The sequence below is a fragment of the Fringilla coelebs genome, assembly GCF_963513975.1.
Source record: "Fringilla coelebs genome assembly, chromosome: 4".
Taxonomy (NCBI): Eukaryota; Metazoa; Chordata; class Aves; order Passeriformes; family Fringillidae; genus Fringilla; species Fringilla coelebs.
In genome coordinates, this window is record NC_140032.1 from 18,630,383 (window position 1) to 18,653,845 (window position 23,463).

Consider the following 23,463-nt stretch of genomic DNA (forward strand, 5'->3'; position numbering starts at 1 on the left):
TAACACAGTTTCATAGCCCTTTGAGCAGAAGAGAGCTCCACAAGCTGAACTCTCCCCCTCCGCGGCGCCCGCAGTCCCCGGCGCTGCTGGATGTGCCGCGGAGCAGCTGCTCCTCCTGGCTGTACCACAAGAGGGCGCTCATCTAAAGCGATAAGCGCCCGATTGTGCGGGTATTCCTCTTTTTCCTTCTTCTTCCGCGCCAGTGTTTCGACAAAGTGCTCAAATACATATGAGCAGACGACAGAGTTTGCTCTGTTGGTTAGAAAGACAGGGACAAAAGTTTTAGCATGAGGAAAACGACCCAGCTTATTTACGTGATGTAATTCTTAGGAATTTTAATCCAGGTGGCTAATTGAAAAGTATTAGCTACTTGGAATTAAAATTAATGGCTTCTTAATTACTATGACGGTAGTGTGTATTTTTTTAAATTATGAGTTCTCACGGTGTTTGAACTCTGCACTACTGAAGAGTGAGGCAACGTAAAGGTTTTGTTAGATCAAGACCTGTGAGCAAGTTGCAGAATTCTTATTGAAGCAGAAGATGAAAACTACCAGTTAACTGCATTTAAAAATACAGTAGTATGTGTAGATGAACGCATAAACCAGAAAAAAATAAGGGTTTTTGAACCTTTTTTTTTTTTGCTGTGAGGCTGGCGAGACACGGGAACAGAGTGCTCACAGAAGTTGTGAATGCCCCATCTCTGCAAGTGTATAAGGCCAGGTTCAGTGGAGGTCTGAGCAACTTGGTTTAGTGGAAGGTAGCTTTGTCCATAGCAGGGACAAAGCAGGGACAAATATCTTTAAGGTCTTTAAGGAAAATCATTAAGGTTCCTTCCAACCCAGGCCTTTCTGTGAAATAACTAACGAGTTCTTTCTTATTTTTTTCAAAAGCATTAGCTCTCAATCTTTTCAGAAGCTAATGAATTGACTGTTCAATGGAACATTATTAAAACAGATGCAACTCACTTGTAGCTAAAGGGAGGTGCAGTATTACTTAACAGCATGCTGGGGAAAATGTCAGACTTCTCCCTTTTAGTTTGATCTTTTTGTTTGCTTCACACAGAAATTAACATCTGTTTAATTTTCTGTATGGAAAATTACATTCAGTTGCTGTAACCTTCATATTTGTGTTTACTAGGCAACAAATGGCTATTAATATGGAGTCACAGCTGACTGAGTTCTCTTTAATAGAAAGGAATAGGAACAGAAATGCAAGTGTGAACAGATTTTATCAAATATTACAGATATTAATAGTTACACAGGTAAACGACACTCAGCTTAACTCCAAAGTCCACTGGCTGGCAGGCAACCCTAGACAAAACAAACACAAGTCCAGCATTTCAGTAAGGTTATATTTTGTCAGTAAATAAGAAAAGTGATTTTTCCCCTGTAATCCAGATTATGCACACATTAAACTCTTATACCATGCTCTTAACTATGAGAATAATGAATAATAAATATATAAAATTACTATTTTTAGCTGAGAACAGTATAACCCATAATCTCAATACTATGCAAGTATTTAATGCATGTATCTTTCTCCCATATTTCACCAAAACTTGAGGAAAACCCGTCTTCAATAGACAGGATTGGGAGAATGCATCCAGGCTGAAATCTGATGTTGTGGTTATAGTATGTTGTGGTTATAGCTGTATTCACTTTCTTCCAGTTAATAACGCATGGGTAGTGGGGGAACAAGGAAATACGACAATGTATTCATACTGTTTTCTCTTGTGCTGTTCTTAGGCTTCGTTTTGTAAGTTACCGTGATGATGGTATAGAACAACGCTTTGCAAAGTTTGGGGAGGGAGAGCAGCTGGCTGTAGCAAGTGGCGGCCAGGATGAAATCGTGTTCCAGGTGTAGAGCTACAGCGAGTTTCAGGGATGTTTTTGTTAAACGTCCGGCGCTGAAAGCCGCCGTCCGAGCTCCTGACCGGCAGCTGGCCCGGAGCAGCCCGTGGAGCCGCCGCCGGCCGCCCCGTTGGCGGCGCTGGCCCCGCCGCGGCCCCTTTAAGGCAGGTGGCGGGGCGGGCGCGGGGCCGCGCGCACGCGCGGGGCGGCGGAGCCGGAGCCGGCGCGGCGGGAGAGCCCCGAACCCGCCCGGCCGCGCCGCCGCCTCCTCCCGCTGCGCTCGGCCCCGGCCGCCCATGGCGGAGCCGGGCGCGGAGGAGCCCGACGAGCGGCTGCTGCTCCTCGTGGAGCCGCCGCCGCTGCCGTCGCCGCCTCAGGCGGAGCTGCCCCGGCGGGGGCCGCCGAGTGCGAGAGCCGCCCCCGGCGGGGCCGTGCGGCAGTGCGGGGAGCCGGGGCTCGAGGAGGTGGAGGAGTCGGAGGACTCTGGGCCCGAAGGGGATGGAGAGGACGAGCCTCTCCTGCGGGCGTCGGGGAGCGGCCGCGGGCGGCGAGCGGGCGCCGCCTGGGACAAGGAGCGCCGCGCCGCCGCAGGTACGGCCCGGGGCCGCCGCTCGGCGGGACGCGCGGGGAGCGGCAGCGCGGGTCGGGCTGCGGCTCTGCGGGCAGAGGCAGCCCCTGCCTTGCTGTGTCCTTCCAGCGAGGCTACAAAAATACCTGTCGGGACTGAAGTGCGCTCGCTGTGCCGCGTCCAATGGCACAGCATCGGTGAGGGACAGAGGTGTGTTGACCCCTAGACGTATGGGCTCGCTGACTGATAATGAAGATGCTGCAAACGGGTAGAAATTCCACTGCTTTGTCCCTGTGTGCAGGGCTGCACGAACTCGTTTACATCTTCGTGAGTGTCTCCACTGTCACTTCTCCCCGCTCTCTGCTGCTTTGTTGGGCCTTGTTTGTTTCTGTCATGTTGTTTGAAACTTGTGGCTTTGCCTGTTTTAAAGACTGTTTTGTGGTGAGACTGTTACTTCCTGAACACCTGGAGAAGTGTCCAGTTTTCAGTTTGACTTGCCTATCCCACTAACTACTTCTTTTGTGACCCCCATCGTTTCATCTTGAAAAACAAGTCAGTCTCTGTTTGCTCTTTGTTTTACTCATATGCTCACTATGTAACCATCACATGCTTTAAGAGTTTTAGATGTGGGCTCTACTGTCATACTTTTGGTTTTCATAAAAATGCATCATCTTTTTGTATTTTCAAATCAGTTCTTAAAGAGAGAAATACAATGTGAAAGTCCAGAAATGCAAGAACTTAGTTATTAATTTGAAAATAGATGTGGAGGTGCCCATTATCTAATTCTAAATATACTGGTAACGTGATAAATTACATGATATTTAATGATATTTATTGCTTACTTTCTTTTCTTTAGACTTTCAAGCTTTCTGATTTTGTGCAAGTTTCTATAAAAGTTTGCATCTGGGATGGGTTTGCTGATGGAAGTATGTGGAGTACTATCACTTCTTTGTTTTTGCTGTTGTAATTATACTGTAGGATCTCTTGCCAGAGAATGGCAACACTGATTCTTTTGCAACAATAGAGTACTTGAAAAAAATCAAAACTTCAACACCCCCCCCCCCCCAATCAAGTTTAACAAAATAAGTTGTGCTAACAATTCTATTTGAGTAACTACAACAGAGAACTTTTACTTGTTCGGCCATAAAGACAGAAAAGTCTTGTCTTTTAAGCACTGGTCTCAAGTGTAGTGCATACCTGTAATGTAAACATGCCATTAAATGTTAGGATTTTCATGTGTTTTTCTTACAAGACTTAAGATCTTCTAAGGAGATAGTGCTTCTAGCAAAGTATTTCTAGAAACTTTCAAAAGAAGTTGATGCTTTGCAGTGGAGCCTGGAGCCATGGTCTTGCTCTACTGAAGCAATTAGGGTGGTGAATGCAGTGTACTACTTGGAATCTGCCCCAAAAGTGTGTAAGAAAATCTCAGAACTGATATTGATTACAGCATCTCATCCTTTGTTTCCTTGTCCTTACCTTTTCTGTATGTGTAACCCTTGAAGGTGCAGGATTGTTTCATGTGTCAGGTGGAACCAGCGTGCACCAGATGTTATTCATGTATGTTATTGAAACACACAGTGTTTCCTTAATGGAGTTATGGTCGGAATAGGAGAAGATGGAATTGGTTAAAGTGCCTACCTTTAATCATGTTAATGTTTAAGAAGTATAAATCTAGTTTAATGCTGAAGGAGTTCATACCTGTTACTCTTGCAAAGTGTATTAGTTTAGCTTAGCTCATGTCATGCTGACTTGATGGAAGAGCAGGTTGAGGTGCATACATGGATGGATAGCATTTGTATCTGCCTTAGCAAGTCTTCATCATTCCAATACAGAGGCTTCACAAACTTGGGCCTTGTTCAAATTAATGTGAAAAAAGTTCTCAGGCTTGGTAGTTAGACTGTGCGTGCGTGAGCCCTGCCTCCTTAGTGGGAGTTTAATGAGAAGAGTAATTTTCAAGAGTAATTGCAAGAGGAACCTTAATTATAGTTGTAAGTCTAGAGACTTACTGGGAATAAGTTGTGACATAACATGCTTTCTCAGTGGAAAACTTGATTAAAATAATTTTCAAAAAAGAAACCAACTCCAAAAAACCCAAACCCTGCCACATTCAGCAAATACTATCTTCAATTAATATGGCTTATTTTCATATGGAAGGGGTTGATAAACTCCTTGAAAGTGCTAGTTTCCTTGTCAGCCTAAATGTTTTTGTACACATCAGTGTTGTAACACACTTCGTAGCAGCACAGTAACAATATTGAGCAAATAATGAACTTCAAAAATTATTTATCTTTTCTTCTTTCAGCATGCAGTGTAATGAGTTTTTTTGTTTTAATTTTTTTTTCTGAAGTTATCTTTTATTTTAGAAAAGACATGGTTGAAGAATTTCCTCAGACAGTGAGACTACTTATTGGTTGTAGATTCTAGAATAAATGCACAGAAATTAAAAACTGACCTCTGATTCTTCCACACAGTCAACTGCAATTCATGTGATACAAAGTTCATCTGTAGGTTTTCTTCATCTGGAAGATAATTGTGCGGAATGAGTTAGCATGGATGTTGCACTTCATTTGATAACAGTGTAATGCACAACCCTGATTTTGCTTTCACTGACAAAAATATGTACTAGTTGGAGCTCAGCTGTGGGAGGTAATGTAGATGCGTGGAGATAGTTGAGCCTTGACTGTGAAATAAGAACCACTGATTTAAAATTACTTTTTCCATAAAAATAAGTTTGGTTTATTTCCCTAACTAATTTGAGTACTTTGTGGCAGAAAAACCTTTGAACCTCTTCCTTTCCTCTTGTTGTCCTACTCTAAAGTCTTAAAGTGTAGTTTATAGTTTATCACAACAGTATTGGCCAAATAATTAAAACAGACTCTGATCTCATGGGCTGTATCTGTTGATTCTTAAGAATGATCTATTAGCTTTAAGATTTCTATTCCTTGTTGCAAACTTATACTAAGATTTTTCTATTTTTTCATTCTTTTTGACTGCTTTTGTTTAGAGTCTATGTTACTATTTTAAGTGGTACATGCAAGCAAGTGCTAATGTTCTAAAAAGCCTCAAAAACTGTCCTGAGCTATAAAAGAAAAAGTTTTTTTTTTCTTTTATATTTGACTCTCCACAAACTGTTAAAGAGTATTTTTTTGAATGGATTCTGTGTTGATTGTCATTCCAGAAAGATGTATATTGAATTTCTTCAATTGCTGAAATGGGAACAAAGCAACTTTATCTGTAAATGTTTAATTTAAAATAATGTAGTTGTTTCTTAATGGAGAAATGAGCCCTAATGCACAGGCCCTTTAGAATGCACTCAGTGAACATGTGAAACAATCCTAGCCTTAAAAGAAGGTATAATAATCTACAGTATCAAAACTTGTGAAGAAATATTTAAATTTAAATATATTTCAATTTAAAAAATTGAAAAGTCCGGTAGTATTCTGGCACCTTCTTTTCTACTTGTCTCTATAAATGTTTGCATGGAGTCCTAGAGTTTGCACAAATGTCTGCACAGACCTGACTTCTGGTCTGCAAGCAAAGAATTGCTTCCAGTTGCTTACAGTGTTTTAAGGCTGGAATGGTGCTGGAGTGCAGTAGTCACTGCTCTCCTGGTGCCACTTGAGTGCTACATGTAGCAGATTATTGGGCGGATTAACTTCCTTGCGTTTTAGCAGATAATAAACATGTTAGCCAAGCTCTTAAATGAATGGTACAATACTATTCTGAAAGTGGATAATGGTCAGGATACAAAAATAATATGCAAAATCTTTCATGCTTTTTTTACTGTTGTCACTTTGAATATTTTTGTTCCTTAGATTTTTTAAATAAATATTAAAAAGATAAGTCCTTGAAAATTGTAAACACTTAGCAGTGGCAGTCTCAAATGTGTTGTTGCAGATTTGGCTGATTTACTTGAAACAAAAAGTTGATTAGACATGGATAAATCAGTGGAAAAAACTTGCCCTGATTCAGTGGACCAGATTTTTCAGCCTGGTGTTGGATGGGTGTCAGCAGGGAAGGCTGTTGGCTTATCAGTGTGTTTGCTTATGCTTAATTTCTAGTACAAGTTGCACTTAAGACTGGTTTTCTTGTTTTTCAGGGCATACAGGACATACTGCAGATATGAATATAATTTTAGATGATCCAGAATTTGCAGAAATTGTTCTGAGGACAGAACAAGCTATAGAGTGTGGAGTTTTTCCAGAAAGAATCTCTCAAGGATCCAGTGGGAGTTACTTTGCTAAGGATCCAAAAGGGGTGAGCATGTTACTGCAAAGTCAGATACACCATCAGCAGCAAGCAGAAAGTGGAAATTAAAAAATTCTATCTAGATGCAAATTAATTTAAATAAGTTATTTAATAATTTATTGTATGCCAAAATTTATTTTGGAGAAGTTAATGCAAGTAATACTTAGATTTCTAATTATATCTAGCTGCATAAGCTAAGGCAAAATAACTATTATTTCTGCTGCAGTTTTATCACATTTTTAATGATCTGCACCAAAGGAAATCTGAGAGAAAAAAAGGGCCTCTAACATCTGAAAACAATTCAGGAATTCCCTTGTGCAGAATCTTGTTCTCTGTATGTTTTAACTGATTTTTGCCCAACTGAGCTCCTGATTTCAGTATGGTTTAAGTTTTTTTAGCTAAGCCTCTTATATTTTTCTCGCTTTTCTTCTTAGCTGGCCTTTTATTTAGGTCATGTCTCCTTTCTCATATATGATTGGTTCATAGGCAAGAAGAGTGATATAATCAAATCTACCTTTCAGCTTGTACTTGTCTGCTGAATCTTAGCTGCAAGATTTGGTTTCCCCTCTGAAAGATTTGGTTTTCCATTCTCTGCTTGGTAAATGGTACCTTGAATAGTGATCATCAGTCCTTTGAGACAAGTAGTAGTTACCTGAATCTCTGTCTTGAAAAGTAACATGTGGTTTGCATTATTTAGTAAGAGGAAATGATGTCTCAGACATATTTTCACATTGTTTTCTTTAAATTAGAATTACTTTGCTACTGATCTGTTTCATAAAATAAGATCTCTTACTGCTCAACTTTTGTTAATTTGCCACATATGATTTTATTTTAAGCTCAATCAACAGCTTTTAGCTCTTAGATAGATGTAGGTGTTCATTAATCCTGAAGATCCTGGTTGTACTGGAAATGGAAGTTGGAACACTTTGAATGCCTAGGTTTTCAGGGCATGTTCAAGATTTTTGTCATTCCCATAACAGTAATTTCCCTTTCATTTAGGAGGTAGTATGGTTTTTGTTTAGGTTTTAGTCATATTATTGGTCATTAGAAAATATATTCCTGTTTTACCAGTTAATTCTCATAGTTGTTTAGTTTGTTTTAATGCTAATTTTCTGATGACAGTTTTTACACTTTATTGAATAAGTGGGGTTTTTTTAAGTATAGCTACCTAACACTAATATGAATAAATATGTCAATTTATGATTTTATTTTTATGGAAAGTGGCAGAACCACCCCTTTAAACTCTTCTGAAAACTGCAGTTCATGGGCCTGTGTTCCAGGAACATTTGTTAGTAATGATTCCCTTCATTCTGATGGAGAAAATAAAAAGGAGGGTCTCTCTCTCTCTTTTTGAAACCTGAAGGAAAACAAACCTTTTTCTAATGGCTTTGTGGGATTCTTGCTATGACATGCAGTGCTGTAAATATAAAAACTTCTTCAGAGTTCCAGCTTCAGGCCACTCTCTTTTATTGTAGCTTAGATCTTTGTAGATTTTCTGGTTGTGTGCTTTTATCACATATTCAAACTTGGTACTCTTTTTAAAGTAGTATTTTAAAGTAGGTTTATGTCTTATTTAATATGCAATAGGAAAAAATGCAAGTAGACAACTACTGGTTGGAATCTATAGTTTTTCAAAATTTCTGTGCATGATGTATCTAAACAATATTCTAGAGTGTCAAGCTAAAAATGCTTTACAACTGTTTAAGTTTTTTGAGTTTTTCTTAATGCTGTGCAATCAAGATATTTTTACTCTTAGAAAGTTAGTAGACAAATCACTAGGGAAAAGAAATCATACCATATGTGTAAATCTGTTTTGTCTGAAGCTTATCTAGGTTGATTTTGCTGGGTTTTGGTCACTAGCAAATGCTTGAGATACTCACTGAGCGCTGGCAATGGTGAGAGAGTATTTGTGCATCATTTTAGTGTAAATGTAACCATAGTATTTTGGAAGGGCCATATTATTCCTTGTTTCTTATGTGGTGATTTTCTTATTGATTTTACTTTTCTTTTGCTGTTTTTGTTCCTAATTAAGTTTCCAGTAGTGACTTGCCCTCCTCCCTTATGCAGGTCATTGATTTGAATATAAGTATTTAGGAGAAACAGAGATTGAGAGAAGAAGACTGTTTATTTTATATGGTTCAGAAAAAATTCATTGCAAAATATGAAAAATATTTGGGATATGGGACTGTGAGAATAATGATAGTGAGTGCTTACCAGAGTTTAAATTTTGCCTTTATTCTTTGCTTTTGTTCTAGAGCTTGTATATATTTGCTGTCTATATTAAAGGTCTGATAAAACTTCATTTTGTCAATAGTGCAACTTTCATGTGTCGAATGGATTTCAGATCCTGTTTGAGTATTGCATCATTCCACTTCAGACCGGTTCTGTCACTTGCTTTCTCCTATTCCTCTTGAGTAATCTCTTTCTTATTCTGGGAAGGAGCTCATTAAAGATGTGCTAAGCCTTTTTACTAGTCACCTTCTGAAGTGCCCAAAATGCATACCAAATTACAGATAAAATAAGCTGTTTCCATTAGGTCACCATATATGCTTATTTGGTTCTCTCAGAAAGATGAACTTCAAATTGCACAATTAAAATTATCTTTTTGCATTTCTTGGCTAAAGTTATGTATTTGCATACTGAAATGGAGTTCAGTACTTAAGCAGCACTATTACAGAAGGCTTGAATATGTCTGTGTTTGTTGTTCATTGTGTAAGCAATAAATAAAAGACATTGTGTCTGTTACAAATTGTTCTGCAACATGTTCCTGACAGTTTAAACTAATTGCTAGTGTTAATAGAGTCAGTCTATAAATGCATTTTGATTGGCAAAATTAAGACTGCCCTTGGTAGCTTGTTCTATAGATTGAACATTTTTGTTCTGTTCTGGTCCTCAACAACAGTGGCTGTGCAAAGTTTAGCAAAAGTTCTAACTTCAGCAAAATCTTGAAAACCATATCTATATTTGACTGTATAGCACAGTACAGTCCAGGCTGGTAACAGAATGAGCTAAGCTCTTTTTTAAATGGGCACTTAGTAGGAAGTATTAGCCAGAGAGAGATTCAGAAGAGATAATTAAAGGTTTGGCATGTACTTCTAAATACACCACAATGATTCCAAGAAAAGCAAAGCTGCTTGCTTTGTTTTAAGCAGGTAGATACATGTGATTCAATAGGAAAAATTAAATAACTTTTTAACAATTCTAAACCTAACAGTAGGATTTTGATTAAAGTAGTATTCTAAATGCTGTGATTTAAAAATAAAAAAAAAAATTTAAGCATTCAAAAACCATGCTGGCCTCTCACATTGCATTTGTATAGGTCTAAGTCGAATTTTGTCTGTGCAGTTGTATTCAAGGTTTTGAATGCAACCTTAGAATCACTGATAACAGCATACCAAACCCAAGAGAATTTTTGTCAATTTGTTGCTTGGCACTGTTGATAGGACACTAATTTTATGGTATGAATGCAAATGACAGCATTTTGTAACTAAGTTTTCCTTTAGTTAGTGGGAATTAATCAAAATAGATGGATGAGGCATACGACACTACTAATGCCTGGTGTCTTGTGTATTTGTTTACAAACAGAATGAATTAAATTTTCTGTTGTTACTTAGTCTTGGGCAGTCTTAGACAAAGCAAGATTGTCTTGGAAAAATTGGTTGAAAAATCTGTAGAAGCTAAACCAGCTGGTCAGATCCTCTCCCAAATGCAGCTGAATCAGCAGCTACTGAAGAATACTGCTGGTTTCTGACTGCCAGCAAACATGTTCATGACCTGAGTGTGAATCAGCTTTGAGTGTTGGTGCAACAGGTAGTGTTTAGCTTATTGAAATACTCACTTTTTTCATATGGATTTAATAAAGTACTAATATGTGAAAATGCTTCTTAAACAGTTGTCCTTAAGTATTTATCAGAAAGAATTTTATTTACTTGCCATTGTCCAGTGAGAAAGGATGAAGATGCAGAATTTCTATGGAATTCCACTTAAGCTACTGAAGAGTCATTATGAGAACTTTATGTACTAGACCAAAGTTTATCACAGACAATTGAAAGGTTATATATTTTAATGTGGTAATAACCCTGTGGACTGAGGTTAATAGATATAGAACTCTATGTAGAAGGCACCTTGTGAAATTGCCAATTTAATGCTTGTGCTGTGGAGCAGCATTGTTTTAACAGAACTCTTGAGGAATGTCTAACTAACCTTTTGTTAGTTTCACCCTGTTTAGGAGACTGCAGAACCTGGCTGCTGTTCCAGTCTCGAGCTGCACTTTACTTTCTAAAGGATTTCTTTTTTTGCAGCTTATCTGCTGGGTTTTAACCCTGTCATTTTTTGGCTCGTTAACAGTAAATGTGTTGTTCTTTTTTTTTCTATAGCAACCCATTCTGTAGTTCATCTGCCTCAGTTTGGTCTTAGCTTAAGCATTCATTGTTCCTGCTGTCCTTCATTATTCACATATTTTGTGCTTATTCCTTTTTTTCCCCCCAGCTTTCTCCGGTTTGTTAACAGATTTCTTGAAGCATAGTGTCCAAAATTGGACAGGGCTCTGACTCATTTTAAGATTTACTGTGTGTCTCTAATGTAAATGATGGCTGATGGTCATTTTGATCTATTCAAACTCAGGGTAATAAGAAAAGTAGATTTAAAAGAAAATAAATCCGTTGATTTTTAGTGTTCTTTATGTTTGTCGCTTTCCCGGGGCCGTTACATCTCTGAAATAACTGGTCAGTGTGTTGTTGGTGGGCTGAAAATTGTTTTTAAAGGTACTTTTAAAACTACCTTTTTTGAGAACTTAAGATAAATATATATTTTAAAATGCAATTCTTTTGAATTTTGACAGAATGTTTTGAAAAAGTAATGTTGGCTTGGATTTTCTCCTATGAAGAGCTTATTTTGAATTTGTACTAATCCTAAAGAAGCACTTAGTGATAAATTTATTTGAAATTCTGTTTTGTTAGTTTCATCATCTAAAACGAACAACTGTAAAACACACTGGATAGGATTTAACCAATATTTTCAAATAACTACTTTTAAAACTAATTTTAATATTTTGCAACTCAAAGTGCTTATATTTTAATTTTATATTATTTACCTTAGAAAATTATTGGAGTGTTCAAACCAAAATCTGAAGAGCCTTATGGACATCTAAATCCAAAATGGACCAAATATTTTCACAAAATATGTTGTCCTTGCTGCTTTGGCAGAGGCTGCCTCGTTCCAAATCAGGGATATCTCTCTGAAGCTGGTGCCTATCTTGTGGATGAGAAGCTGGGGCTTGGAGTTGTACCTAAAACTAAGGTAAGAGTTAAAACACATAAATTACTGAATTAAAAAAAAAAGTGCCAACATATTTGTCAGTCTGTGAACTGTGGTTGTATAGATAACCTTGTATATCGTGTTATTTATAAGTAATTTATAAACTATAGCAAGTACAAAGGCACAGTGGTTTGATGTAGAAAAAGTGACTGTGATTTTGGATTTAATGGATAATTTTGAGATCTGAATTGAATCTCTTCTTTGGAACTACTTCCTAGCATCTTCCAATACCTTTTGTGCCTCATGTTTTGATGAGATTCAAATTGCAAAAATCAGCATATAAAACTCCCATTTTTGTTTGGGATATGTAAAATGGAGAACATTCACCTTTTCATATAAAATTTATCTGTTGAAAATGCCTAATGCTTGCTTCTTATTTTAATTTTTTTTATAACTGAACATAACATGAACTGTAAATTTACAATAGAAATAAGGAGGAATTCTGAGCTGTGTTTAACTTTGTTTGATTTTAAGGTTGTCTGGCTTGTCAGCGAGACCTTTAATTACAGTGCAATAGATCGTGCAAAGTCAAGAGGAAAAAGATATGCTTTAGAGAAAGTGCCAAAAGTTGCTAAAAAATTTAATAGAATTGGACTACCTCCTAAGGTAAGATCAAAAATAAGTCATTTGTGCATGTCCTGATTCTTACATAAAACCTTTTTTTCAAAAAAGGAGTATTTATAAGTAACTTCCACGATAGAAGAAAAAAAACCGTGATGCTTGTTGAAAACTGTCTGAAATTTGAAACAACTGTTTCCATGCAACATGTATCCACTCTTACTTCATTCCTTCTTCAGAACTATTTTAATAATATTTTCACTTTTTGTTTCAGTTTACAGTCCAGTTTTGTGCTGGAGTAGCAACATATTAATTGTTATATATCTCATTTTTGCTCTATTGATTGCTTACTACCTGTCCGGTCAGTGTCATGTTTTGATATTGTCAGTCTGGTTTTTTTCCCTGCGGTTTATATAATTAAAATTTTTTTAAATTTTTTTTTTTGCCTGCTATTGTTTTTATTCTTTTGGGTACCCTGCTGTTGTGTTCTTCCTACCTCCCTTTTGTCTTATGTGAAGACTACACTGACTAAAAACCTCACATCTTTCTTGCCTAATGAGCCTTATTGTATCCCTAGAATATCATTGCAGTGTTCTAATCCTAAGCTTTTAAAACACAGGTTCCATACAGTTGGGTAATCCACTTGTTGCAGTTCCCAGCAGTTTAGATCCATGTGACATGGGTTGTGCAAGCTTGTATGAGCATGGTTATTCCACATGCTGTGTGTTTATCTATCTGCATTTTAGTTCTCCAATATAAGTTCGTGAATTTCAATCTTGAGTGCCTTTATATATATACACATATATATGGAGCCTGCCAGTGCTCATGTTCTTCCTTGGACTCTTTTGGGAAATGTATTGCAGTCATTTTTTGCAAAAAACATCTGTCTTTAAGAAAGTGATTAATGCTGCTGTTCTTATAGTGAAGTTTTAAGGCTTTTCAGAGAGGAAGACTTTTCTCTTGTAATTTTAGTGGGTGTTCTCTGAACTATTGAAACAAGTTTTCCAGTGAAGAAGAGATCAGGTGTTACTTCTTTCTCTCTGTTTCATATACTTCTTGCTTGTAATACTAACTATTCATTTACACTGAGCTGCCTGGTTATATTTTATTCCTAGTAAACTCACTGAGTATTTAAAGAAATATTTTTAAAAAACCACCACCAGAACCCCCAGAAACCCACCCTCACATGATTTGACACTTAGCTTTTTTTAAGAATATAGGAATGAAAGATAAATCTATTTATTATTTAATTTAATTTTTTTAGTGTCATACTTCCTGCTCTCTGAATTTTGAAAGTATATAATACATTTTTCAGTTAATGTTGAGATTTCTTATGTGACCTACCCATGTGCATTTTCCAAACGCACTTTCTTAATATTTCAGGTTGGCTCCTTCCAGCTGTTTGTTGAAGGATATAAGGAAGCTGACTACTGGCTCAGGAAATTTGAAGCTGATCCTTTACCTGAGAACACAAGGAAAGAATTTCAGTCGCAGTTTGAAAGATTGGTTATCTTGGATTATGTCATCAGAAATACAGGTATTTGTTAGTATCTCTTGGTATCTATCTGTGTTTGTGAGGCAGAAAGCAATGCTGCCTGAAAGCTGGTGCTTAAGGCTTTTAATGCATTTCAAATGCTTTTGTCACAATTGAAGGCCATAAAGTTGTAATTTAAATTTTTAAAAAATAACGTTGAATTAATGCATTACATATTGCAGTATGAAAACAGTCCAAAGAACTCTTTGATTGTTGCTCGCTATTTTTGAGCAATGTGAGAAGTCAAGAACAAATGCTTTCATTGGGCTTTAATTCTGTGCATAGTCTATTAACTGTTTCCCCCAATGAGGATAAAGGATGGTGAGGTTTCAGGACCCATAAGAAAACCCATGACTACAATTGCTTTTCTTCTAAACGGGAGCTGATAATAGCACAGTTTCATACCAGCTCACAGTAGTTCATATTCATTATGTAGGTACTGAGGTACCACTGCAATGTGTACCTGTCTGTTCTCCTGCACTCTTGTTTTTGTCACTTAGGAGCAGGGATTCTTCTGTTACCTATGTAGATGAATTACTTCTTGAGAAATTCAAAGGCAATTTTATGTTTAAAATATTTACTTTGCTGTTTTGGCAGAGGTGGTCATCTTTGCTTTTCTTCAGACATGTCAGGTCTGACTCATTTTCCTTTTCTCAAATTCTCTCTTTAGAAGAGAAACTAGAAGAAAGTTTCATAAGAACATAATACTTGCTAGCTGTTGTCATGGTCTGTCAACTTTATCTAATAAGCCTCAGTGTTTCCAAACAGTGTTTTTTGACATTCTTAAAGTTGTGAGGAAAATACTCAAAAGGCAAAACCTCATTACATGGATGATTTTGCCTTCATCTAATATATCTAATCATAATAGAACATGAAAATCTGCTGATGATTAAACTGAAGGGAGCATCTTAAAATGACAGAAGGTTCTACAAATGCATGCAGTCATCCTCTGTCTGAAAGACCACCTCAGAGTATTTAATCTCACAATTTTGTCTGACAAGTGCAGGCATTTTCAGCTTCTTGCCCTTCTGTTCAGTTTTGCCCCTTCTCCATCTTTGTAGAGTCTGTTTTCTCCATGTAGTCAAAGGTCACATTATCTACAATTTTGGAGGCCTTCTCTATTTCCTCATCAGCATTAAAATAAGCTCAAAAATTAAGTCATTTGGGTCTGATAGTGTTTTCCTCAGGAAAAATGCACACCACAACCAATCTTTCTGCATAAAATGTATGAAGATAGTTTCTTTTTGCCTTCTTAATATTTTGCTGCATATACAGCCAGTTGGGGAACCTAAAGAAGTAACACATACCTAGGAACATATGGTAAATTTGGTCTTTCCACTGAATTAGTTGTCTGTACATTTCAGTAAAATTAAACCACATGTGATGGGAAAAACCCTTTCTGAACAGTTTTGCCTCACTCCATGGGTGAAGTGTCAGTTTACAATACTGTTGTATGTCACTCTAGATGATGATTTTTTAATAAGTGACATGTTGTGACATGCATTTTCCTGTTTAAAGACAGAGGTAACGACAACTGGTTAGTCAGGTACGAAAAACAAGATGATGGACTTGATCTGTCAGAGAAGGTAAGAAAATTGTACTTTGAAATTTACATTCTTTAAACTGTTTAGTGTTGTTACTTGGTCTTTCTGGAGATTAAGGGCATATCCTTAATCCTGGTGCATGGTCTCAAGAAATATGATAACTACAAATTATTGTAGGCAAAATGAGCAGAAAAACTGTTATGATTAGACTAGGTAGAACAGTGCTAGAAATTATTGTTCTGTATTTTTGCTGTACTAGCTTGGGCTATAATAACAGTAACAAAATCCACTGTTGCTCAGGTACATTTCTTCATCCCTTTGTGTTCTGCTTATCTTGTGTTTGGGGAAGGGCTTCTCTTTAAAGGTGGTAGAGTAAAATGTTATACATGGTGGAGTTTATTTGGATACTGTTTATATTGTTTAAGTTGAATTTTACCAGTGAAGATACAATGTATATTATTTAGTGTTTTTTTAATGAGTATTGCTGTTTGTGTAGGCATGTATCACTTACTTTTTGAATATTCCTTCTGTAGGATAGCCAATGGACTATAACTAAAGAATCTATTAAAATTGCTGCAATTGACAACGGTTTAGCGTTTCCTTTTAAGCATCCTGATGAGTGGAGGGCATGTAAGTACTGCATTCTTCAATCATTTTCCTTTTGGGAATGTAACTTCCAAAGAAGTAATTTTTATTTGTTGTTGTAGTAAGGCGCTAAGAAATCATCACTGTAGCTATCTATTGAATTTTCAAATAATATACTCTTCAGAAAGTTAGCAACAAATCTATTTTTACAATGGTATATGTGATCTGGTTCTTGTTCATATTTTTTACCTTTAAACAATAAAAAATACATGAACACTCATAAACATAGTACTGTATGTACTGGTAAAATTGGAAGAATTTAGCATCATGTTTCTCACACAGGTTTTCTTGAAAAACATAGTGGAAAATAACTTGATTGCAAAGATTTGCAAGTTGTGCCTCTGTTGGCCAAATTTCTGTTTCAAAATGAAGGGTACTGTTGTAGGTGGACAAGTAGGCAGGTTGTTTTTTCTTGTTTTCAGCTTTAGCTTACATTGTAGAAGTTAATACTTAGTCAATTTTCCATCTGCTTGAAAGTACTATTACTGTTAAAATGAGGTTATTTTTGACCACATCTCTGACTACTTATCATTAGGAAGGAAGCAGTCTTTAGTATTAGGAGGGAACAGGGCTTGCAGTGACTTCTGTGGGCTGTTATCCAGTCAGGTAATTCTGGCAGTTAGGTGTGGGCTAGTTATGCTGTCAAAAGGCTGGTTAATACTCCACCCAGAGCTCTGTGCAGTCTCTGTCTTGATACTAAATAGATGCTGTCCTATATATCTCTTGGCTACAGTCACTTCTGTAGCTGTTCTAAAGACACAGCGATTACTGCTTACTTTATACCATCTTTACTTCAGCATCAAAAAGAATAAACTTGCCTGATCCTTTAGAATTCTTTTGCAGATGGACAGGTGTGTGATAGTTTTGTCAAAGTAAACTTGTAGCATTATTTTTGCAAATTTCAGTCTCTTACCCCCGGGAGCATGATTTTGATGACTAGAGCTACTGGGTCACTAAGGATAACCTTTTCCAAGTGAGAGAGCAGAATTTGCAAAGGGCATGAAGATGGTCCAGCAGGGATGAACAGGGAAATCATGACTGAATTGGCATTCAAAATTTAAGTACATTTTTTTAAAAAAGGAAAGATATAGAGACTTCCCTGAGAAAATAGAGAATTTTTCCAAAAGTGCAAGAGTGAAGTTTGGAATGTTGAAGGTTGGCTGGAGTACAGAGGACATAAAGAGCAACAAGAAAGGGCTGGGTAAATTAGGAGTGAAAGAAGTGCTGAAGAATAGCGCAGCAAAGACATAAAGGCATAAGAAAAACAAGTTACTCAATGCTGACTTAGCCTCAGTTTTCACTTGTAAGATTTGCTCTCTGTCTCTTGGATCTCAAAGCTCAGAAGTAGAGCCCCTGGGAATGAATCCCCAAGGCAGAAGAAAGGGAGCACTTAAGTAAGGTGGTCATACAGAAGTTCATAGGAGTGGATGGGGTGCAGTGGAAGCAGTGGCAGCTGGCTGATGCTGTTTGTAATGCAGTTTCCTCATCCCTCTTGAAAGACTCTAGCAATGTGAGAGGTTGTTTCAGTCTCCCTGAAGACTGTGGAATGAATCATCCTGGAAGCTGTTCAGGCACATGAAGAACAAGGTGGTGATGGGGAAGCCAGCATGGATTTACCAAGGACAAACTGTGTTTGATAACTGGGCAGCTTTTAATGATGACTGCTTCAGTGGCTGAGGGGAGGGCAGTGAATACTGATTTTACTTCAAAGGAAACTGCCTTACTAAACTAGGGGGAGGCCTTGACTGTTGCTTACCATGTTGAATTTATATACCTTTTATTTCTTATTGCTTTAACTAAATATTTATTGCTTAATATATTTTACTGTTTGAAAAAATGTCTTAGCAGTCGTAAAGCTGCTCTGGTAACTGTAGCCAAAAGCAATGTGTGGGATGACAATGATGGGAAGAAGGGGTGTTGCCCAAGTTGAGAACTTGGAGTAGGTAGTACTGGACTCAGAATTTCATTTTTGCTTGTTTAAGTGCACTGTTTTTCTGCATTAGATCCCTTTCACTGGGCTTGGCTTCCTCAAGCAAAAGTTCCTTTCTCTCAGGAGACCAGAGACCTCGTTCTTCCTCGCCTTTCTGATATGAACTTTGTACAGGACCTTTGTGAAGACCTTTATGAGCTATTTAAGGTGAATCAAGTGCTTCTTTGAATTGACTATTACTGAAGTAGCTGATACTTGTCATGGGACAGTTACATTCACAAAAGGACTAACCATCTAACTGCTGAATGCCAAGATACTATGCTATTTTACCTTTAACATTGTCATGGTAGAAAGGGTTTATGTAATTATAAGGGAACTGTCACCAATATGGTTAATTGATAGTAATTAGCTCATCTGAAAACTTAAATTAATTATTCTATATCTCAGTTTCACATGATTAATTAAAGCTAGTTTACTCTTACATCACAGATCTGCGTAAAAACAGCATTTAACATACCTATGTGGTGTGTATATGCTTTAAGTGTAGCTGTGAGGAAATCATGTATTTAACATAACTTAAAGTACCTCCATACCTTTCATAAACTTAATTTTATATGCATATATTGTGCTAAGCTGCTGCTGAAATCCTGATCAAATTGAAAGTCAAACTCACTTAAAAGATACTGGAACTGTCTACAGTATTGACGTGTAAAGAGTGTCCTTCTCTAAAACATTTTGTAAGCATTTGTGTCAGATGTTCAAGTGAAATAATCCAATTAAGGATTGAAAGAATTGGAAATTTTAAACTTTTAGTGAAAATGCAGCTGTAATGTCAAAACTAGATCCTGAAACACATTTTTGCTATATTTGCATCTTTCGCTCATTTGTGTTCAAAATGCCTCTGGGCTTGTTAGTATTGTTAAATCTGAAGGAGGAAGTATTTTTCTGCTGGAGTCATCATGAGAGAAAGAGCACTGTAACATGTGATAATATTAAGCCTGGTATCTACCACCTGTTGGTATTTACCAATGCCCAAATCTGGTGTCCACTGATGTATTTTATGTTATGATGTGGAACAGTCTTCATTTTCACATATGCAAACATGATGCAATAAATTGACCTTTCTGTGATTCATACTGGCATTCAATTTGAAGCTTTCAAAAATTATAATTGTATGGGTAAATATGAATATGTGTATTTTGATATTGATGAATTTGCTAAATATATAGCTAAAAACAAATGGGTTATTTACTATAAACTGTTTGTTTTCTAAATAAAGACTGACAAAGGATTTGACAAGGCTACTTTTGAAAACCAGATGTCTGTTATGAGGGGGCAGGTAAGACTGCTTTTTTACATTTTTATTTATGTATTTAATTTGTCATCACTCCTCAGCTGCTTTCTTTAGAGCTACAAAAACTAACTCCTGTAATGACATTTGAAGGTATTTTCATCTGAGAAGATTAAATTTCTTTTTAGATTTTGTTCTTATTTGTGGATAGATAAGACAGCAGAAAGTGTATGCCGATTTTTTTTTTTTTTTAATTTTTACAGAAAATGCTTTTATTCTAATTCTGTTTTATTGTTTTTGTGGGGGACAGGAGGACATAACTGTATATTCTAATCAGGTATTTTAAAAATTAAAAAGAGTCATACATTTGGAAGGAAAATTTGATGTCTGATTTCATTATGCTATTAAAATAAATGTGACTTCATTTTAGAGGGTCAACATGATTATTAAAAACAATATTAGGTATAAAATAAAATTTCTTCATCCTATCAAATGTTGAAATTATACTTCAAAGCAGTCCAGCCATTTTCAGTTTAGAAATTTGATCGTATTTAAATGCTGGGCTTGTTTTGTTTAGTTTTCTGGGTTGTGGTTTTTTTTTAAACCCTCAAGTAAGTGAGGAGGGGGTTTCTCCATTTCCTCCTATTTTACAATTTGACTGATGTGAAATACTAGAGAAAAAGCCTTAGCTAAGAACAAATTTAGTTCATTGTAGGTATAAAAGAGGGATTTCTGCAAGAGTAAGGCAATTGAACTGGGCAAATTAATAGTCCCATTTGCCCTGAATTTATTGAAACTTAGTCCTTGTGTTCATAAATTCAACATGGATAGTTTTAAGACAGTTCCTAGAGTGTCTTAACTCAATGTTTTTTCTGTAGAATTTCCTGTATCAAGATGTACCTTGCATGAGACTGCAGCTCTGCTTAGTCAAACATAATCCCAGTTAACATCTTTTGTGTGGTAGCTAAAAGACAGCAAACCTTACTAAATTCATTGAATTATAGGAATTGTTTCTGAAATAACTCTCCTGAGAAGTTTGTGTAGTTACTGGAAGGTGGGTTCTTGAAGTACTCATGCATCCTAAACTGTATTAAGTAGCTTTTTTCTGATGAGACAATAGGCTTCAAGGAATCTGTTATTTAACAAAATGCTTGAGGAAAAAAATGATTGACATAATTGAGAGTGATATAGCTGAGGTTGTCAAAATTAATTTTCCACTATAAAGGCTGCATCTGTACCCTTTCTTCACACACTGTCCCTCAGGTGGATTTTAGCAGATATTTGTTTTAGTTTTGGGGTTTTGTTTACCTCTCTCTAACTATACAATAGTGTGTTTCACTGTGGGAAATGTCAGGTTTTCAGACATGGAAAAAATGCAGATAACGAGTGATCCTTGGATACTATTGGAAATACATTGGCAGACAGTGCCTTTTAGCACTGATTTTAAACTTGGTTTTGGTGTAAAACCAAGGTATGTTACAAGGGCATTATAGAAGACTGGGCTATCTAGATCACATGCTAAGGGATTCATTAAGTTGGGATGAATTTGCAGTATATCCAAAGTATCCAAATACATCCTTAAAAATGAGAATTTAAGTGAATAATCTAGATAAAGAAACTGTAGGGAAACATACCTTGTATGGAAGAGTCAAGAGTCTTTAAGTCTAAGCTATCAAACATAGTTAGAAGCCTGTTTCTGTGAAGTGTAGGAAAAATTTTGGGAAGGGTTTCAAACCCGAAAGAAACAGTTCTCTCAAGAATGTAGAGTCTAAGCAACGGGTAACACATCTACAAAAGGTTGCCTTAGAACTTTGAGAATGTAAATGTCAAGTGGAGGTGCTGGCAGAACCAAATTGTAGTAAATCATGCAAAAGACTTTGTCAGGATTCTGTGGCCATGGAAGAGCAGAAGAAGCAGAGGATCAGTCTTACAAGGAAGAAAGGGGCATTGTGCATGGGAAAAAAGGCTTGATATTAAGGATAATGCAAATGTGTCACTAGAGCTGAATTGAATACTTGCCTCAGTTTTCAGCAGGATAACATTGAACATAGAGTAGCAGTCCATGAGCACTGAAGTTTTGGAAGAAAGATAACAGACTCCTGGGAGCTGAGGGCTGAATTTGGGTCTTAGCGCTGGGTTTGGAAGGAGCTAATTATATGGCTTCATATCTTCTGATATGAAAATAATTTGTAGCTAAACTGCTGGTACATCCTATGTTAAATCATGTTGATGTCTTTCTTAGAGGTATTTTTTTTCACTAAAGGTGCAATGCTTTCAAGAGATGTGCTAAATTTAAAATATTCGTAGAATTTTTCTGAATATTTGAAGAGGACTGCATGAAATAGGAAAAGAATGGAAGGGTAGACAGCAGTAGGATGTATTCATGTTACCAAATAAATAAAATACTTCTACTTGCAATAGCTCTTTTGAAATTAATTTATTCAGCAGTACAGTCCTCTACAGAATTGAATGAAGAGTGGCATCTAAAATGATAAGCCACTAAATCCACTAAAATGATAGTCACAGTTTTATTTCTGCACCCTAACCTCGCCTGCTTTTACTCTTTTTAGATACTAAACCTTACTCAGGCATTAAAGGATGAAAAGAGTCCCATTCAGCTTGTTCAGATGCCACGTGTGATTGTAGAGCGAAGTAGCACTGGAAGTCAGGGCCGAATTGTTCATCTGAGTAATGCTTTCACACAGACCTTTCATAGCAGGAAGCCTTTCTTTTCCTCCTGGTAGCAACCAAAATACATGGGAAGAGTAAGTTTCTCTTAACTTTAGAAAGCTACTTCTGTGTAAAGGCTCTGCAATAATGTACTTCTGCTGTATACCAAGAGCTCTGACTGCCAACACCTCAGAACTTAAATTCTAAAGACTTAAGAAATGTATTTTGAATGTAATAAAAGTTTACAATTTTTGTGTCAAAATTGTGAATTCTTATGTCAGGGAATGAAAAGAATTTGTCCATACTGTATTTTTATAGGCTAAATTAATGTATTCTGAATAATATTCTGGATAAGGGAAGACAATTTGCATATGCTGAGAAACTAACTTTGAGTACAATAGGAATTTTTTGTTTAATATAAAAGTGAGAATCCATACACTATAAATTTCTTTTATATGGCCTTTAAAAGAACCATTTAGAATGTTATCTTTGATTGTGAAAATGCTTTTTCTTGGAATTTCTTCCTGGTATTTTGAACTGGTTATAGGTTTTTGTAGACTAGTTACTTGAAAAGTCATGCACTTAAAAAAAAAAATCAATTTGTCCTCGAAATACAAGTTAAAGAAGTGGAGAAGGGAGAAAAATGCTCCAAGTAGGCTTTTTTTGCACGCAGGGACCAAAAATAGTTAAATAGTTGAATTACAGCACAATTCAACCCAAGTAAATACACAGTTTCTACTGTGACAAAATACACTAAGTGTATGTTTCAGAGGCTGAAATTTCACTATAGTGTTTGGCACTTGTATATTTAAGCACATGTATGGAGATCTGTGATATTTCTTTGGAGATGCATCGCCATGAAGGAATTGAATTGCACCATGTTGTTACAGGTTTGTTTTGCCATTTGTGTAAAAACGTGTTCATCTCTTGTCGCCAGAGTGGTTCTTCTGCTAATGGCAGAGGCACTAATGTGTTCATCACAAACCCAGTCTGCCTTCTATATTTCTAGCTAAACACAGTTTCTTTGGGTTTTTTTTGACTGGGAAAAAAAAAAAAAAGAAAAAAACCTGGAATACCTACAGCACAGAGAATTACTTTTGTGCCCTGAATAATGTTGTGCTCACCTGCCAATTGCCATTTGCATTTATGTTTAGGTTACCTGGTTTAAGACTTGACAGTCATGTTTCTAGGTCTGTGACGTATGTAATGTAGGAAATATTTTTATTTTAATAACTTTCTGGACATTTAGGACTGGGAAGGGGAGAAAGATTGCTGCTTTTATGAAACTTTCAGTATTTCAGACATTGCT

The 23,463-nt window shown here is 36.6% G+C and overlaps 1 protein-coding gene across 1 annotated transcript; it reads left to right on the top strand.

Annotated features, from left to right (window-relative positions):
• The first annotated feature begins 2,087 nt into the window (after nt 1-2,087).
• Nucleotides 2,088-23,360, top strand: PI4K2B (phosphatidylinositol 4-kinase type 2 beta). The gene is made up of 10 exons (XM_084204433.1): nt 2,088-2,441; nt 6,518-6,675; nt 11,764-11,964; nt 12,457-12,588; nt 13,924-14,077; nt 15,593-15,660; nt 16,152-16,248; nt 18,267-18,400; nt 19,473-19,532; nt 22,055-23,360. Exons 1-10 carry the CDS (start codon nt 2,147-2,149, stop codon nt 22,226-22,228), a joined length of 1,473 nt encoding a protein of 490 aa, XP_084060559.1. The 5' UTR covers nt 2,088-2,146; the 3' UTR covers nt 22,229-23,360.
• Nucleotides 23,361-23,463: the final 103 nt, after the last annotated feature.

What these genes read in the sequence shown, in the direction of transcription:
- PI4K2B (XM_084204433.1), top strand. Translation starts at nt 2,147, where the DNA reads ATGGCGGAGCCGGGCGCGGAGGAGCCCGACGAGCGGCTGCTGCTCCTC. An exon ending in GACTTGATCTGTCAGAGAAG is followed by an intron (nt 15,661 to 16,151) that starts GTAAGAAAATTG and finishes TTCCTTCTGTAG; the next exon opens with GATAGCCAATGGACTATAAC. An exon ending in TCCTGATGAGTGGAGGGCAT is followed by an intron (nt 16,249 to 18,266) that starts GTAAGTACTGCA and finishes TTTCTGCATTAG; the next exon opens with ATCCCTTTCACTGGGCTTGG.